This window comes from Microplitis mediator, chromosome 1, assembly GCF_029852145.1.
Source record: "Microplitis mediator isolate UGA2020A chromosome 1, iyMicMedi2.1, whole genome shotgun sequence".
In the NCBI taxonomy this organism is placed as follows: Eukaryota; Metazoa; Arthropoda; class Insecta; order Hymenoptera; family Braconidae; genus Microplitis; species Microplitis mediator.
In genome coordinates, this window is record NC_079969.1 from 392,726 (window position 1) to 410,927 (window position 18,202).

General features: G+C 24.4%; 2 protein-coding genes across 2 annotated transcripts; one reads left to right on the forward strand and one right to left on the reverse strand.

Annotated features, from left to right (window-relative positions):
• Positions 1-1,065: 1,065 nt before the first annotated feature.
• Positions 1,066-8,878, reverse strand: LOC130665509 (probable serine/threonine-protein kinase irlF). The gene is made up of 6 exons (XM_057465940.1): positions 8,570-8,878; positions 7,814-7,953; positions 7,639-7,731; positions 7,227-7,535; positions 2,093-2,158; positions 1,066-2,007 (listed from the first exon to the last, which is right to left on the reverse strand). Exons 1-6 carry the CDS (start codon positions 8,730-8,732, stop codon positions 1,387-1,389), a joined length of 1,392 nt encoding a protein of 463 aa, XP_057321923.1. The 5' UTR covers positions 8,733-8,878; the 3' UTR covers positions 1,066-1,386.
• A 982-nt stretch (positions 8,879-9,860) lies between these two features.
• Positions 9,861-17,700, forward strand: LOC130665623 (probable serine/threonine-protein kinase irlF). The gene is made up of 6 exons (XM_057466085.1): positions 9,861-10,196; positions 10,813-10,952; positions 11,035-11,127; positions 11,231-11,539; positions 16,608-16,673; positions 16,759-17,700. The coding sequence occupies exons 1-6, from the start codon at positions 10,034-10,036 to the stop codon at positions 17,377-17,379; spliced, it is 1,392 nt and encodes a 463-aa protein (XP_057322068.1). The 5' UTR covers positions 9,861-10,033; the 3' UTR covers positions 17,380-17,700.
• Positions 17,701-18,202: the final 502 nt, after the last annotated feature.

The following is an 18,202-nucleotide window of genomic DNA, read 5'->3' on the forward strand; positions in this document are numbered from 1 at the left end:
CGAACTATTCTCCCACTTTCCTTACGCATGCGCAGTTTGAAAATGACCGGTAGTGGGAGTGACTTCTGAAGTTCATTGTCTCTCAAGGACAAGTTTAACTTCTTACTGACGCGCAATAAGTTTATTTTTATTATCGATCGAAGTTATTACTTTGAGTCGTAAAATAAAACTAAGCGATAAATTTTAATTTTTTTAAACATATATATAATTTAGTTTACAATAAATACTTATTAAAAAAAAAAATTAAAGGAATTTTTTGAATAAAAAAAAAAATAATTATTTATTAAACTTGAATTTTTTTTACAATTATTTTTAATCTCTAACACTAATTACAAAAAACGATAATAATTATATCTTCAGGTGTATAGTGAATGGTAATTAATATCTCATTATCGAAATTTCATTATTTTACTTACATCCCTTGTGGAAATATTTCTCTGAAAAATCTCTGAAAAAGTCTTCAGAACTCTTAATAAGACTTTTTGAAAGCCTTACTTTTTCTGAAAAACACAGAAAAAGTCTTATCACAAGTGAATAACTCTGAAAAATGCTGAGAAACTCTGAAAAAGTCAAATATTGTCTGAAATTTCGGAATTTTCAGAAGAGTTGTGAAGTCTTACTAAGATTTATTCAGATTTACTATATGCTTCAACTTCAGCTCTACAGAAAGACTTTTTCAGAGTTTTTTTATAAATTAAAAGACTTCTCAAGTAAAATTTATTCAATTAATTAAAAAGATTCAAGTAAAAAATTACACCGCTACAATGTGGTAAATTGAAAAGAAGGTAAATTTTTTATATAGTATATTTTTATTAATCACCAAAATATTATTTTTTAAATATTTTTTTTTCAGTGACATCGAGTTACAATATTTTTATATTATTATTAATATCTATAAACTTTAGATTTATTATGTGAACTTTGCCGCTTTGAAAGATAGAGAAAATAAGTAAAAACAATAGAAATAGAAAGAAAAATCGAAAAAAAAATGGAAAACTAGCTCAAAATGTCAGAGTTTGATGTGACAAACAGAAATAAGTCGAAAATAGTAATCATTAAGAAATTTTAAACCTGTTTCAATAATCTAAAAATAAACGATGAAAATTAGTTTTAATTTTTTTTTTTTAATTTGAAAATTATATTTTGAAATAAGAAACTTAAAAAGAAAACCATTCTAATAAGTTAAATCTTAAAAACTTATAGCTATTAGAAAAAAAAATATTTTATCTCTATAAATCAAAAATTTTTTTTGTGGTGCATAAAAATTAGTGGAAATTTTAGATAATACTTTTGATAGGGTACAAGACGGATGAACAAGTTTAATCCAAATCGAATAGAGTTGAGTTTAAAAGCAATAGATTTGGTGTGAAATGCAGAATATGTAAGCTATGCTTCAGGTAATGATCGTCGAACTGTTTTTTTAGCACTCTGAATTGCTCGGTCTAAATATCTATTCATAGCTCGTAACTGCAAAACAAAAACTCCCTCAGAATAATTACGCTGTTTTAAAAAATGTTGATAGTGTATAGATAGCAATTCTAATCTCCTAGCATCTAATTCTTCGCGGTTTCCAGTGTTTTTTTGTTTACGAACTACGAGCTTTGAAATGTTATTTACACCCCAAATTGCGTGTGACATTATTTTTATGAATTTGGGCGGATCTGTTGCGTCAAATGCCTTACGGGATTCTGTACTGCGAATGTAAATATTGTCTCCAACATGAAATTCGTCATGTTCAAGATAGTAGTAAGGATTATAACGATCCTGATGTTGTGGTTGCTGCTGTTGTTGTCGTTGGTGTTGTCGTTGTGGTTGTTGTTGTGGTTGTTGTTGTAGTTCTTGTTGTGGTTCTTGTTGTTGTTGCTGCTGTAGTCTCTGCAGGTTTTGGTGATAAGAAGCTACTTTTACTCGATATTCTTGATTCTGGCGTTTTAAATTCTTTATTTCATCATCTTTTTTACGGCTGTCTTGCATTAATCGCATTGTCAACTGTTTAGGCTCAAAATTCTGAAAACGAAATGTATTAAACGATACTATTGAGTGAATTTAATTAAATAAAATTTAATGTAAAAATTAAAAACATTTAGCCTACCGTTATATTTTTTAGAGCTCGTCGATTGCCATTTTGATCTTGATCTGATAATATAATGTTCGGAACCTGTAAAAATGTGATATTATTTAACTAGGTGTAATTTTCTATTTTTGTTTCGAAGAGTAAATTACAATTGAAAAGAAAGGAATTAAAGTCTTTGTTTTTTTTGACTAATGTAAATTTTACAGAAGAATTAATAATTTCTTTTGTGTATTTTTAATAATAAAATTGACAATTAAATAAATTCATTGAATTTATGAACTATTAATGCTACAATTATTTTTTATAAGCCTGTAATGTAAGCAGGTTTATGATCTGAAATATTATTAATAAAACTATAAATTCATATTTACTTGAAATAACATCTTAAGTTTCACCATAAATAACTCTGTTCAAGTGAACTTTAATAACTAAATGCTATTTCGAATTTATTTGTACGATTTATTGTCCTGATTAAGAAATCTAATTTGGAATGATTTGAGATTACGTAACTCTTAATTATTTTAAATCATTTCAAATCGACTCAATTATTTTACTTTCGAGGATAAATTTGGGAACGAATCATTTAAAATCATATTGAATTAAAAAATAACAAAATATCCTTCTATGATTTAAAATTATTTGAAATAATTCTAACTCTCGATTTTTGAAAATCGGGGTGAAACCAATTTTCAAAACTCAATTTCCAACTTCCCGAATTTTTTTAAAATCGTCAATTTTCTCAGCGGGATATTACTATCATTCCAGATCGCACTCCCTTCTCATAGAGTTTTGAAATGATAAGTTTGATTTTCGTAAAGGTTTTTACATAACCGAGACACAATTAATTTTGGTTACCTAAGAATTGCTGGGAAATTTTAAATTTTAATATTTTTAAAATTAAAATAAATAATTTTCAATTTCTGTCTCGCTTGTCTTCGAAAATTGATTAGATTTTTTCATTTTAATTTCAAGTATTTAATATTAATTTTAAACCAGCATCCATTTTTGGTTTCCTGACAATTGCTGGAAAATTTTTAAATTGAATATTCTAAAACTAAAAACATATAATTTCTAATTTAGCCTCTGATGTTTTTGAAAATGAATTCCAAGTATTGAATTTTAATTAGGAATCTAAGAAAAGATGCTTGCTCTAAATTAAAATGAGATACTACAAATAATTTTCAGAGAGATGAGAGACTGAAATTGAAAAATATTTATTTTAATTTCTGATATTTTAATTTAAAATGTGCCAGCAAATTCAAGGAATAGATGTTGGTTTAAAATAAAAACTAACAACTTGTGATAAACTTTTGAAAAAATTAGACTAAATTTGGAAATTATTTTTTATTTTTATTTTTAAAATCTTAAAAATAAAAATTTTCCAGCTGTTCTTAGGAATCTAAGAATAGATGATGGTTTAAAATATACATTGAATACTTGCATTCCATTTTTAAAAACATCAGAGACTGAGTTTGGAAACTATTTATTTTTATTTTGAAACTATTAAAATTGTAATTTTTTTAAAATATAAATCAATAATTTCCGAATTCCGTCTGATGTAAAAACAATGAATTACAAGTATTTAATTCTAATTATAAAACAAGCATTTATTCTTAGTTCTCTAAGAACTACTGGAGAATTTTATAATTAAAGATTTTAAAAATAAAAATAATTTCAAATTAAGTCATACTTTTTTAAAATCAATTACAAGTATTTAGTTCTGATTTTAAACCAACATCTATTTTCAGTTTCCTTAAATCTGCTGGCAAATTTAAAATTTAATTATCAATAGTAAAATTAAGTCATTTTCAATTTCAGTCTCCCATGTTTTAAAAATTTATTAGAGTATCTCATTTTAATTTCGAGCGATCATCTACTCTCAATTTCCTAAAAACTGCAGAAAAGTTTTTTAATCTTGTATTCTAATAATACAAATGAATAATTTCTAATTCACTCTCTCATGTTTCTGAAAACAAATTTTAAGTATTTAATTTTAATTAGAAATCTAAAAAGGAATGCCGATGGTATAAAATAAAAATTAAACACTTTGAATTAATTTTCTGGGACATGTGAAACTGAAATTGAAAATTATTCATTTTAATTTTTGACATTTAAATTTAAAATGTGCCAGCAGATTCAAGGAAACCGAGAATAGATGATGGTTCAAATCGAAATTAATTCTAAAAAATATCTGAGAATCAATTTGAAAATATTTATTTTGATTTTTAAAATGTTTCATTTGAAAAATTTCCAGCAGTTCTTAGGAATCTAAGAATAGATGCTGGTTTAAAATTAAAATTAAATACTTGGATTTCATTTTCAAAAACATCAGAGACTGAATTCAGAAATTATTCATCTTTATTTTCAAATTATTTAAATTCAAATTTTTAAAAAATTCAGTACAAGTATTCAATTTTTATTATTAGCCAGCATCTATTCTTAGTTCCCTAAGAACTGCCGGTAAATTTTTAAATTAAATATTCTAATAATAAAAATAAATGATTTCTAATTCAGTCACTCATGTTTTTGAAAATGAATTTCAAGTATTAAATTTTATTTTGGAATCTAAGAGTTGGTGCTGGTATTAAATAAAAATTAAACTCTTCGAATTAATTATCGAAAATATCACGGACTAAAATTGAAAATTATTTATTTTTATTTTTAAATGATTTAAATTTAAAATTTCCCAGCAGTTTTTAGGAAACTAAGAATAGATTCGCTCTCGGAATTAATATGAGATACTATAATAAATTTTCGAATACATGAGTGACTGAAATTGAAAATTATTCATTATAATTATTGACATTTAAATATATAGTTTGCCAGCAGTTTTTAGGAAACTAAAAATAGATGCCGGTACAAAATCAAAATTAATTACTTGTAATAAATTTTTAAAAATTTCAGACAGACTGAAAATTATTCATTTTAATTTTGAAAACATTTGAATTTTAATTTTTTAATCATAGATGTAAATAATTACCGAAACCAATCTGATATTTTTTTGCAATTAATTCCAAGTATTTTATTCCAATTTTCAACCAGCATCAATTCTTGATTTTGTAAGAACTGCTGGAGTATTTTAAAATTTAATGTTTAAGAAAGTAAATAAATCAATTCAAATTCAGTCTCTGATATTTTTTTAAATTAATTCCGTATTCAATTTTAATTCTGAGCCAGAATCTATTTTTAGTTGCCTTAAACCTGTTGGGGAATTTGAAATTTCATATTCTAAAAATCAAAAATAATATTTTCAAATTAAGTCTTACTTTTTTAAAATTAATTCCAAGTATTTAATTTTTATTTTAAATTAGCACCTATTCTTAGTTTCCTAAGAACTGCTAGGAAATTTTAAATTCTAATATTTTAAAAATAAAAATAAGTAATTTCCAAGTTCAGTCTGATATATTTTCAATTTTATTACGAATACTAAATTTTGATTTTATACCAACATGTATTCTCCTTTCCCAAAGAACTGTTGGAACATTTTTAATTTTAATAATATAAAAATCGAAATACCTAACTTTTAAATTCAGTCCCTGATGTTTTTGAAAATTAATTTAAAGTATTCAATTTTAATTTTGAGCCAGCATCAATTCTTAGTTCCCTAAGAACTACTGGGGAATTTTAAATTTTACTATTTTAGAAATAATAATAAACAATTCCCAAATTAAGTCTGTTTTTTTTTTTTTTAAATAAATTTTAAGTATTCGAGTTTAATTCTGATCCAGCATCGATTTTTAGTTTCCTTAAAACTGCTGGCTAATTTAAAATTTAAATATTTTAAAAATAAAAATAAATAATTTTCAAATTCAGTGTGATATTATTTTTAATTTATTACAAGTAGTTAATTTTGATTTTATACCAGCATCTATTCTAAGTTTCCTAAGAATTGCTGGGAAAAAATAAAATTCAATATTTTAAAGATCAAAATAAATGATTTCAAATTCGGTCTCTGTTATTTTTTAAAATTAATTACAAGTATTCAATTCTGATTTTAATCCAACATCTATTTTCAGTTTCCTTAAATCTGCTGGCAAATTTTGAATTTAAATATCAAACGTTAAAATAAGTCATTTTTAATTTCAGTCTCCCATGTTCCGAAAATTAATTAGAGTATCTCATTTTAATTTTAAACCAGCATCTAATCTTTGTTTCCTAAGTACTGCTGGGAAATTTTAAATTTTAAATTTAATCAATAAAAATAAATAATTTCCAAATTAAGTCTGATTTTTTGAAAATTATTTACAAGTAGGTAAATTTAATTTTAATCCAGCATCTATTCGTATTTTCCTAAGAACTGAGAAATTTATTTATTTTAAAAATAAAAATAAATAATTTCGAAATTCAGTCTGACATTCATTAAAATTAATTATAAGCATTTAATTTTCATTTCATACCAGTATCTAAAAATAAAATAATATCGAATTTAAAAAATGTGTATCATAAAAAATTAAGAATCAAAACTTCATTTGGACAATTGTTTTATGTCTTGAATAAAAAATTATTCATTTTAGATAATTTCATAATATTTTATAAAGTTTCTGATGTATTTTCACGAAACAAAACATATTTTTATGAAACTTTCTACAGCATCATGTAATTTTATAAATCTTTATAAGGGAATACTTTTCACTAAATCTTAATTAATTATTTTATGGTTCTATAAGACAATTTTTTACTTTTTTAGAGCTTTAAGAATTTCGTATAATTTTATAAAATTCCCTAATAGCTAAAATTTTTTACATAAAATTCAAAGGGAAGTTAATAACAATTTTGTGACTTTGTTAAAACTTTCATGGAATTCCACAAAGTTATATACAGTTTTATGAAATTATATCTAATCTTTTAATTTTAAATAATTTAATATAATTTTATGAAACTTTTCATTATTTCATTCTGAAAATTCCTTGAAATAATAATAGAAGTTTTATAAAATTTTATCGATTATCAGAACGTTTAGAATTATTTGATATAATTTAATGAAACTTTATGCAATTTTATGGAATTTTAATAATAGAACTTCTAAAAATGTAAAGTAATTTTACAAAAATTCAAATCTTTATTTGGAAATTTTGTAAGTTTCAGAAAAAGAAATTAATGATTTTTTTTTTATTTTAATCTAAAAACTCTAGAAACATGTAAAAAAATTTACCTCATTACTTGCGGGTGGTGCTATGGACTCTGAATAACTAACTTCATTATTGTTAATTATTTTCACGTTTGCCTCAATATGTTTGTGTTGGGGTTCACCAAACATATCATCTTCGCTGTCTGAATCGGGAATAATTGATCGGTTTCTGGTTTGGGAGATGCCATCAAGCTCAGCATGTCTATCTTCTATACTTTCATTGACGAGTATACCAGACGGATCTTCATTGTCTAATAGGCTTTGTTCTTCTATTTGGTCATCATTATTAAATATTTTTTTATTTTTATCATCTGAATTAAGTCCAATAGAAACCTTCAACAAGTTCATTGATAAAATATTTGTCAAAATAATGGGAAAAAACAGGTGCAGGGGTAAATTACTTAACAATCATTTTTAAAATCAATTGAATACTTACTTTTCCTTCGGAACTTTCCCTATTATTTTTATAAGTTGTTATTATGTCTTCGACCTTTTGTTTTTTAGATTTAATTACATTTTGCTTTTGTTCCTAGATACGAAAATAACAATCTTTTAAAAATAATACTTTTATGGGACCTATTATTTTTTAACTTAAGAAATCATATACTTACTTTCCTTGCTGCTTTAAGCCTATTGACTAACGACTGATCTTCTTCGTCATCATCCGAAGACGATGATTCTAATGATGACGGATTAGTAACAACAGGCTCTCGAACGCGAAAATTCGGATTGGCCAGTTTCTCTTTTGAATCTGAAATTTAATTGATCATATGTTAGTTTACAAATAATTAATTATAAGTATAATCATTTTTAAAATCTATAAAATGTAATTAAATAAGTAATCATTAGCCCGTAAAATCCGAAAATCATTACACAATCTCCCAAACATTATCAATGTTGAAGTTCTTTTAAAAATTACTTGCTTTTATATTTTTATTATTACAACACTAATAGAATTTTAGTAATTATATATAACCAACGTAAATAAATATGATATAATTAAAACAATAACAACCAAATAAATGCTCAACCCAGTTCAATTTTTACCACGGCACGTATCACTATTTTAAAATTTATATACGGCATCGAAAGTTTATGTTATTGAAATTAATAAACATTTATACGTTTTTGTTTTGTTTCTTATTTTTTAAAATAGAAAAAAAAATATTTTTAATAAATTGTATTTATAATTTTTCAAATTTTATATATATAAAATTTTCCTTTCGATTTTTTTTTTATATCAATTTTTTAATACAAAAAAGTTTTAATTTGTAAATTTTGCGATAATGACAAGTTATTCTATTTTTATAAAAATTTAATTCTGTTACGCATTACTTAACTAAAAATTCTATTTTACTTTTACTTACTTGAAACATGTAATATTAAGCATCTACATTTTTTTCTACCATCATTGTAACGATATACACAGTTTTTTGTATAAGCGCCGTAATCACTGAATTTTTTTATGTAACAAGTTTCAACTACTGCCCTTTTATCTTCTTTGGGTATTTTTATTAAAGCGTACTTCATTTTATAAATTTTTTACGTTATAATTAATAAATAAAAAATACAACACAGTGATAACTGGCTAGATGCGCTCTACACTACACTTAGACTGCAACGTGAGAAACTAACAAGTGAATCTCTTTGTGTCGTTGAACTAAATACTTAAGCAAACAACCAAGTTGCCCCACTACTATAGTGGCACGTGCCGTAGGCACGCGTCGAGACTCAACCTACCACAAATTTAAAATCGCTGCAATGAATCCAGTCGATGCGCACGAAAAAATGGTCAAAGATCGTTTTCTCGGTAGGTAAAGACAGATTGAAGTTTTGACAACATTATTTATAACAAAATGAGCAATGAGAAATCATGGAAAAGAGAATTTCAGTCGTTGGAGATGAAAAAAAAAAAAAAAAGATCATAATCTGCCTGTGGGGATATGCACAGACGTAATTCTTTAGAGAAAGACACTACACGTCTTTTGCCCACTTTCTCTCTCTAGCAATTCCCGAAGATATCCGAAGTCCAATTTTTTCTAAGTCCCGCAGCAAGAAATTTTTTAAATAATTGTTTGGGTCATTGTTCAAACAAAATTATCCATCAGGTCATTTAATTTATTTTTATATTTTTTATTTAACAAAAAGTGATATTTCCTTTTTTTAAATTTAAAATTCGAAAAATTTTTTTGGAAGTTACCAATTTTTTTAAAGTTGATATATGATTTCCTAAGAGAATAAAAAAAAATTTGTCAAAATATCGATTTGCTGCCGAGTTACAGCCTTTTGTTTATATGCGCGCGGAAAATAAATGACGCGCTGTTTCTTTTTTCGCGCTTCAATAATTTTTATCTCAGCAACTATTCGTCGTAGAGACTTCGTTTAATATAAATTTTGTTCTTTATTAAACCCCAAAAAATTTTACATCTAATCTTTTTATAAAAAAAAAAAAAAATGATTACCCTCCAAATTTATGTCAACTTTTTTCCTCATTTTTTTTTTCTAGTATGTATTTTGAAAAAAAAATTATTGACAATCTGTCTTTACCTACCGAGAAAACGATCTTTGACCATTTTTTCGTGCGCATCGACTGGATTCATTGCAGCGATTTTAAATTTGTGGTAGGTTGAGTCTCGACGCGTGCCTACGGCACGTGCCACTATAGTAGTGGGGCAACTTGGTTGTTTGCTTAAGTATTTAGTTCAACGACACAAAGAGATTCACTTGTTAGTTTCTCACGTTGCAGTCTAAGTGTAGTGTAGAGCGCATCTAGCCAGTTATCACTGTGTTGTATTTTTTATTTATTAATTATAACGTAAAAAATTTATAAAATGAAGTACGCTTTAATAAAAATACCCAAAGAAGATAAAAGGGCAGTAGTTGAAACTTGTTACATAAAAAAATTCAGTGATTACGGCGCTTATACAAAAAACTGTGTATATCGTTACAATGATGGTAGAAAAAAATGTAGATGCTTAATATTACATGTTTCAAGTAAGTAAAAGTAAAATAGAATTTTTAGTTAAGTAATGCGTAACAGAATTAAATTTTTATAAAAATAGAATAACTTGTCATTATCGCAAAATTTACAAATTAAAACTTTTTTGTATTAAAAAATTGATATAAAAAAAAAATCGAAAGGAAAATTTTATATATATAAAATTTGAAAAATTATAAATACAATTTATTAAAAATATTTTTTTTTCTATTTTAAAAAATAAGAAACAAAACAAAAACGTATAAATGTTTATTAATTTCAATAACATAAACTTTCGATGCCGTATATAAATTTTAAAATAGTGATACGTGCCGTGGTAAAAATTGAACTGGGTTGAGCATTTATTTGGTTGTTATTGTTTTAATTATATCATATTTATTTACGTTGGTTATATATAATTACTAAAATTCTATTAGTGTTGTAATAATAAAAATATAAAAGCAAGTAATTTTTAAAAGAACTTCAACATTGATAATGTTTGGGAGATTGTGTAATGATTTTCGGATTTTACGGGCTAATGATTACTTATTTAATTACATTTTATAGATTTTAAAAATGATTATACTTATAATTAATTATTTGTAAACTAACATATGATCAATTAAATTTCAGATTCAAAAGAGAAACTGGCCAATCCGAATTTTCGCGTTCGAGAGCCTGTTGTTACTAATCCGTCATCATTAGAATCATCGTCTTCGGATGATGACGAAGAAGATCAGTCGTTAGTCAATAGGCTTAAAGCAGCAAGGAAAGTAAGTATATGATTTCTTAAGTTAAAAAATAATAGGTCCCATAAAAGTATTATTTTTAAAAGATTGTTATTTTCGTATCTAGGAACAAAAGCAAAATGTAATTAAATCTAAAAAACAAAAGGTCGAAGACATAATAACAACTTATAAAAATAATAGGGAAAGTTCCGAAGGAAAAGTAAGTATTCAATTGATTTTAAAAATGATTGTTAAGTAATTTACCCCTGCACCTGTTTTTTCCCATTATTTTGACAAATATTTTATCAATGAACTTGTTGAAGGTTTCTATTGGACTTAATTCAGATGATAAAAATAAAAAAATATTTAATAATGATGACCAAATAGAAGAACAAAGCCTATTAGACAATGAAGATCCGTCTGGTATACTCGTCAATGAAAGTATAGAAGATAGACATGCTGAGCTTGATGGCATCTCCCAAACCAGAAACCGATCAATTATTCCCGATTCAGACAGCGAAGATGATATGTTTGGTGAACCCCAACACAAACATATTGAGGCAAACGTGAAAATAATTAACAATAATGAAGTTAGTTATTCAGAGTCCATAGCACCACCCGCAAGTAATGAGGTAAATTTTTTTACATGTTTCTAGAGTTTTTAGATTAAAATAAAAAAAAAATCATTAATTTCTTTTTCTGAAACTTACAAAATTTCCAAATAAAGATTTGAATTTTTGTAAAATTACTTTACATTTTTAGAAGTTCTATTATTAAAATTCCATAAAATTGCATAAAGTTTCATTAAATTATATCAAATAATTCTAAACGTTCTGATAATCGATAAAATTTTATAAAACTTCTATTATTATTTCAAGGAATTTTCAGAATGAAATAATGAAAAGTTTCATAAAATTATATTAAATTATTTAAAATTAAAAGATTAGATATAATTTCATAAAACTGTATATAACTTTGTGGAATTCCATGAAAGTTTTAACAAAGTCACAAAATTGTTATTAACTTCCCTTTGAATTTTATGTAAAAAATTTTAGCTATTAGGGAATTTTATAAAATTATACGAAATTCTTAAAGCTCTAAAAAAGTAAAAAATTGTCTTATAGAACCATAAAATAATTAATTAAGATTTAGTGAAAAGTATTCCCTTATAAAGATTTATAAAATTACATGATGCTGTAGAAAGTTTCATAAAAATATGTTTTGTTTCGTGAAAATACATCAGAAACTTTATAAAATATTATGAAATTATCTAAAATGAATAATTTTTTATTCAAGACATAAAACAATTGTCCAAATGAAGTTTTGATTCTTAATTTTTTATGATACACATTTTTTAAATTCGATATTATTTTATTTTTAGATACTGGTATGAAATGAAAATTAAATGCTTATAATTAATTTTAATGAATGTCAGACTGAATTTCGAAATTATTTATTTTTATTTTTAAAATAAATAAATTTCTCAGTTCTTAGGAAAATACGAATAGATGCTGGATTAAAATTAAATTTACCTACTTGTAAATAATTTTCAAAAAATCAGACTTAATTTGGAAATTATTTATTTTTATTGATTAAATTTAAAATTTAAAATTTCCCAGCAGTACTTAGGAAACAAAGATTAGATGCTGGTTTAAAATTAAAATGAGATACTCTAATTAATTTTCGGAACATGGGAGACTGAAATTAAAAATGACTTATTTTAACGTTTGATATTTAAATTCAAAATTTGCCAGCAGATTTAAGGAAACTGAAAATAGATGTTGGATTAAAATCAGAATTGAATACTTGTAATTAATTTTAAAAAATAACAGAGACCGAATTTGAAATCATTTATTTTGATCTTTAAAATATTGAATTTTATTTTTTCCCAGCAATTCTTAGGAAACTTAGAATAGATGCTGGTATAAAATCAAAATTAACTACTTGTAATAAATTAAAAATAATATCACACTGAATTTGAAAATTATTTATTTTTATTTTTAAAATATTTAAATTTTAAATTAGCCAGCAGTTTTAAGGAAACTAAAAATCGATGCTGGATCAGAATTAAACTCGAATACTTAAAATTTATTTAAAAAAAAAAAAAACAGACTTAATTTGGGAATTGTTTATTATTATTTCTAAAATAGTAAAATTTAAAATTCCCCAGTAGTTCTTAGGGAACTAAGAATTGATGCTGGCTCAAAATTAAAATTGAATACTTTAAATTAATTTTCAAAAACATCAGGGACTGAATTTAAAAGTTAGGTATTTCGATTTTTATATTATTAAAATTAAAAATGTTCCAACAGTTCTTTGGGAAAGGAGAATACATGTTGGTATAAAATCAAAATTTAGTATTCGTAATAAAATTGAAAATATATCAGACTGAACTTGGAAATTACTTATTTTTATTTTTAAAATATTAGAATTTAAAATTTCCTAGCAGTTCTTAGGAAACTAAGAATAGGTGCTAATTTAAAATAAAAATTAAATACTTGGAATTAATTTTAAAAAAGTAAGACTTAATTTGAAAATATTATTTTTGATTTTTAGAATATGAAATTTCAAATTCCCCAACAGGTTTAAGGCAACTAAAAATAGATTCTGGCTCAGAATTAAAATTGAATACGGAATTAATTTAAAAAAATATCAGAGACTGAATTTGAATTGATTTATTTACTTTCTTAAACATTAAATTTTAAAATACTCCAGCAGTTCTTACAAAATCAAGAATTGATGCTGGTTGAAAATTGGAATAAAATACTTGGAATTAATTGCAAAAAAATATCAGATTGGTTTCGGTAATTATTTACATCTATGATTAAAAAATTAAAATTCAAATGTTTTCAAAATTAAAATGAATAATTTTCAGTCTGTCTGAAATTTTTAAAAATTTATTACAAGTAATTAATTTTGATTTTGTACCGGCATCTATTTTTAGTTTCCTAAAAACTGCTGGCAAACTATATATTTAAATGTCAATAATTATAATGAATAATTTTCAATTTCAGTCACTCATGTATTCGAAAATTTATTATAGTATCTCATATTAATTCCGAGAGCGAATCTATTCTTAGTTTCCTAAAAACTGCTGGGAAATTTTAAATTTAAATCATTTAAAAATAAAAATAAATAATTTTCAATTTTAGTCCGTGATATTTTCGATAATTAATTCGAAGAGTTTAATTTTTATTTAATACCAGCACCAACTCTTAGATTCCAAAATAAAATTTAATACTTGAAATTCATTTTCAAAAACATGAGTGACTGAATTAGAAATCATTTATTTTTATTATTAGAATATTTAATTTAAAAATTTACCGGCAGTTCTTAGGGAACTAAGAATAGATGCTGGCTAATAATAAAAATTGAATACTTGTACTGAATTTTTTAAAAATTTGAATTTAAATAATTTGAAAATAAAGATGAATAATTTCTGAATTCAGTCTCTGATGTTTTTGAAAATGAAATCCAAGTATTTAATTTTAATTTTAAACCAGCATCTATTCTTAGATTCCTAAGAACTGCTGGAAATTTTTCAAATGAAACATTTTAAAAATCAAAATAAATATTTTCAAATTGATTCTCAGATATTTTTTAGAATTAATTTCGATTTGAACCATCATCTATTCTCGGTTTCCTTGAATCTGCTGGCACATTTTAAATTTAAATGTCAAAAATTAAAATGAATAATTTTCAATTTCAGTTTCACATGTCCCAGAAAATTAATTCAAAGTGTTTAATTTTTATTTTATACCATCGGCATTCCTTTTTAGATTTCTAATTAAAATTAAATACTTAAAATTTGTTTTCAGAAACATGAGAGAGTGAATTAGAAATTATTCATTTGTATTATTAGAATACAAGATTAAAAAACTTTTCTGCAGTTTTTAGGAAATTGAGAGTAGATGATCGCTCGAAATTAAAATGAGATACTCTAATAAATTTTTAAAACATGGGAGACTGAAATTGAAAATGACTTAATTTTACTATTGATAATTAAATTTTAAATTTGCCAGCAGATTTAAGGAAACTGAAAATAGATGTTGGTTTAAAATCAGAACTAAATACTTGTAATTGATTTTAAAAAAGTATGACTTAATTTGAAATTATTTTTATTTTTAAAATCTTTAATTATAAAATTCTCCAGTAGTTCTTAGAGAACTAAGAATAAATGCTTGTTTTATAATTAGAATTAAATACTTGTAATTCATTGTTTTTACATCAGACGGAATTCGGAAATTATTGATTTATATTTTAAAAAAATTACAATTTTAATAGTTTCAAAATAAAAATAAATAGTTTCCAAACTCAGTCTCTGATGTTTTTAAAAATGGAATGCAAGTATTCAATGTATATTTTAAACCATCATCTATTCTTAGATTCCTAAGAACAGCTGGAAAATTTTTATTTTTAAGATTTTAAAAATAAAAATAAAAAATAATTTCCAAATTTAGTCTAATTTTTTCAAAAGTTTATCACAAGTTGTTAGTTTTTATTTTAAACCAACATCTATTCCTTGAATTTGCTGGCACATTTTAAATTAAAATATCAGAAATTAAAATAAATATTTTTCAATTTCAGTCTCTCATCTCTCTGAAAATTATTTGTAGTATCTCATTTTAATTTAGAGCAAGCATCTTTTCTTAGATTCCTAATTAAAATTCAATACTTGGAATTCATTTTCAAAAACATCAGAGGCTAAATTAGAAATTATATGTTTTTAGTTTTAGAATATTCAATTTAAAAATTTTCCAGCAATTGTCAGGAAACCAAAAATGGATGCTGGTTTAAAATTAATATTAAATACTTGAAATTAAAATGAAAAAATCTAATCAATTTTCGAAGACAAGCGAGACAGAAATTGAAAATTATTTATTTTAATTTTAAAAATATTAAAATTTAAAATTTCCCAGCAATTCTTAGGTAACCAAAATTAATTGTGTCTCGGTTATGTAAAAACCTTTACGAAAATCAAACTTATCATTTCAAAACTCTATGAGAAGGGAGTGCGATCTGGAATGATAGTAATATCCCGCTGAGAAAATTGACGATTTTAAAAAAATTCGGGAAGTTGGAAATTGAGTTTTGAAAATTGGTTTCACCCCGATTTTCAAAAATCGAGAGTTAGAATTATTTCAAATAATTTTAAATCATAGAAGGATATTTTGTTATTTTTTAATTCAATATGATTTTAAATGATTCGTTCCCAAATTTATCCTCGAAAGTAAAATAATTGAGTCGATTTGAAATGATTTAAAATAATTAAGAGTTACGTAATCTCAAATCATTCCAAATTAGATTTCTTAATCAGGACAATAAATCGTACAAATAAATTCGAAATAGCATTTAGTTATTAAAGTTCACTTGAACAGAGTTATTTATGGTGAAACTTAAGATGTTATTTCAAGTAAATATGAATTTATAGTTTTATTAATAATATTTCAGATCATAAACCTGCTTACATTACAGGCTTATAAAAAATAATTGTAGCATTAATAGTTCATAAATTCAATGAATTTATTTAATTGTCAATTTTATTATTAAAAATACACAAAAGAAATTATTAATTCTTCTGTAAAATTTACATTAGTCAAAAAAAACAAAGACTTTAATTCCTTTCTTTTCAATTGTAATTTACTCTTCGAAACAAAAATAGAAAATTACACCTAGTTAAATAATATCACATTTTTACAGGTTCCGAACATTATATTATCAGATCAAGATCAAAATGGCAATCGACGAGCTCTAAAAAATATAACGGTAGGCTAAATGTTTTTAATTTTTACATTAAATTTTATTTAATTAAATTCACTCAATAGTATCGTTTAATACATTTCGTTTTCAGAATTTTGAGCCTAAACAGTTGACAATGCGATTAATGCAAGACAGCCGTAAAAAAGATGATGAAATAAAGAATTTAAAACGCCAGAATCAAGAATATCGAGTAAAAGTAGCTTCTTATCACCAAAACCTGCAGAGACTACAGCAGCAACAACAACAAGAACCACAACAAGAACTACAACAACAACCACAACAACAACCACAACGACAACACCAACGACAACAACAGCAGCAACCACAACATCAGGATCGTTATAATCCTTACTACTATCTTGAACATGACGAATTTCATGTTGGAGACAATATTTACATTCGCAGTACAGAATCCCGTAAGGCATTTGACGCAACAGATCCGCCCAAATTCATAAAAATAATGTCACACGCAATTTGGGGTGTAAATAACATTTCAAAGCTCGTAGTTCGTAAACAAAAAAACACTGGAAACCGCGAAGAATTAGATGCTAGGAGATTAGAATTGCTATCTATACACTATCAACATTTTTTAAAACAGCGTAATTATTCTGAGGGAGTTTTTGTTTTGCAGTTACGAGCTATGAATAGATATTTAGACCGAGCAATTCAGAGTGCTAAAAAAACAGTTCGACGATCATTACCTGAAGCATAGCTTACATATTCTGCATTTCACACCAAATCTATTGCTTTTAAACTCAACTCTATTCGATTTGGATTAAACTTGTTCATCCGTCTTGTACCCTATCAAAAGTATTATCTAAAATTTCCACTAATTTTTATGCACCACAAAAAAAATTTTTGATTTATAGAGATAAAATATTTTTTTTTCTAATAGCTATAAGTTTTTAAGATTTAACTTATTAGAATGGTTTTCTTTTTAAGTTTCTTATTTCAAAATATAATTTTCAAATTAAAAAAAAAAAATTAAAACTAATTTTCATCGTTTATTTTTAGATTATTGAAACAGGTTTAAAATTTCTTAATGATTACTATTTTCGACTTATTTCTGTTTGTCACATCAAACTCTGACATTTTGAGCTAGTTTTCCATTTTTTTTTCGATTTTTCTTTCTATTTCTATTGTTTTTACTTATTTTCTCTATCTTTCAAAGCGGCAAAGTTCACATAATAAATCTAAAGTTTATAGATATTAATAATAATATAAAAATATTGTAACTCGATGTCACTGAAAAAAAAATATTTAAAAAATAATATTTTGGTGATTAATAAAAATATACTATATAAAAAATTTACCTTCTTTTCAATTTACCACATTGTAGCGGTGTAATTTTTTACTTGAATCTTTTTAATTAATTGAATAAATTTTACTTGAGAAGTCTTTTAATTTATAAAAAAACTCTGAAAAAGTCTTTCTGTAGAGCTGAAGTTGAAGCATATAGTAAATCTGAATAAATCTTAGTAAGACTTCACAACTCTTCTGAAAATTCCGAAATTTCAGACAATATTTGACTTTTT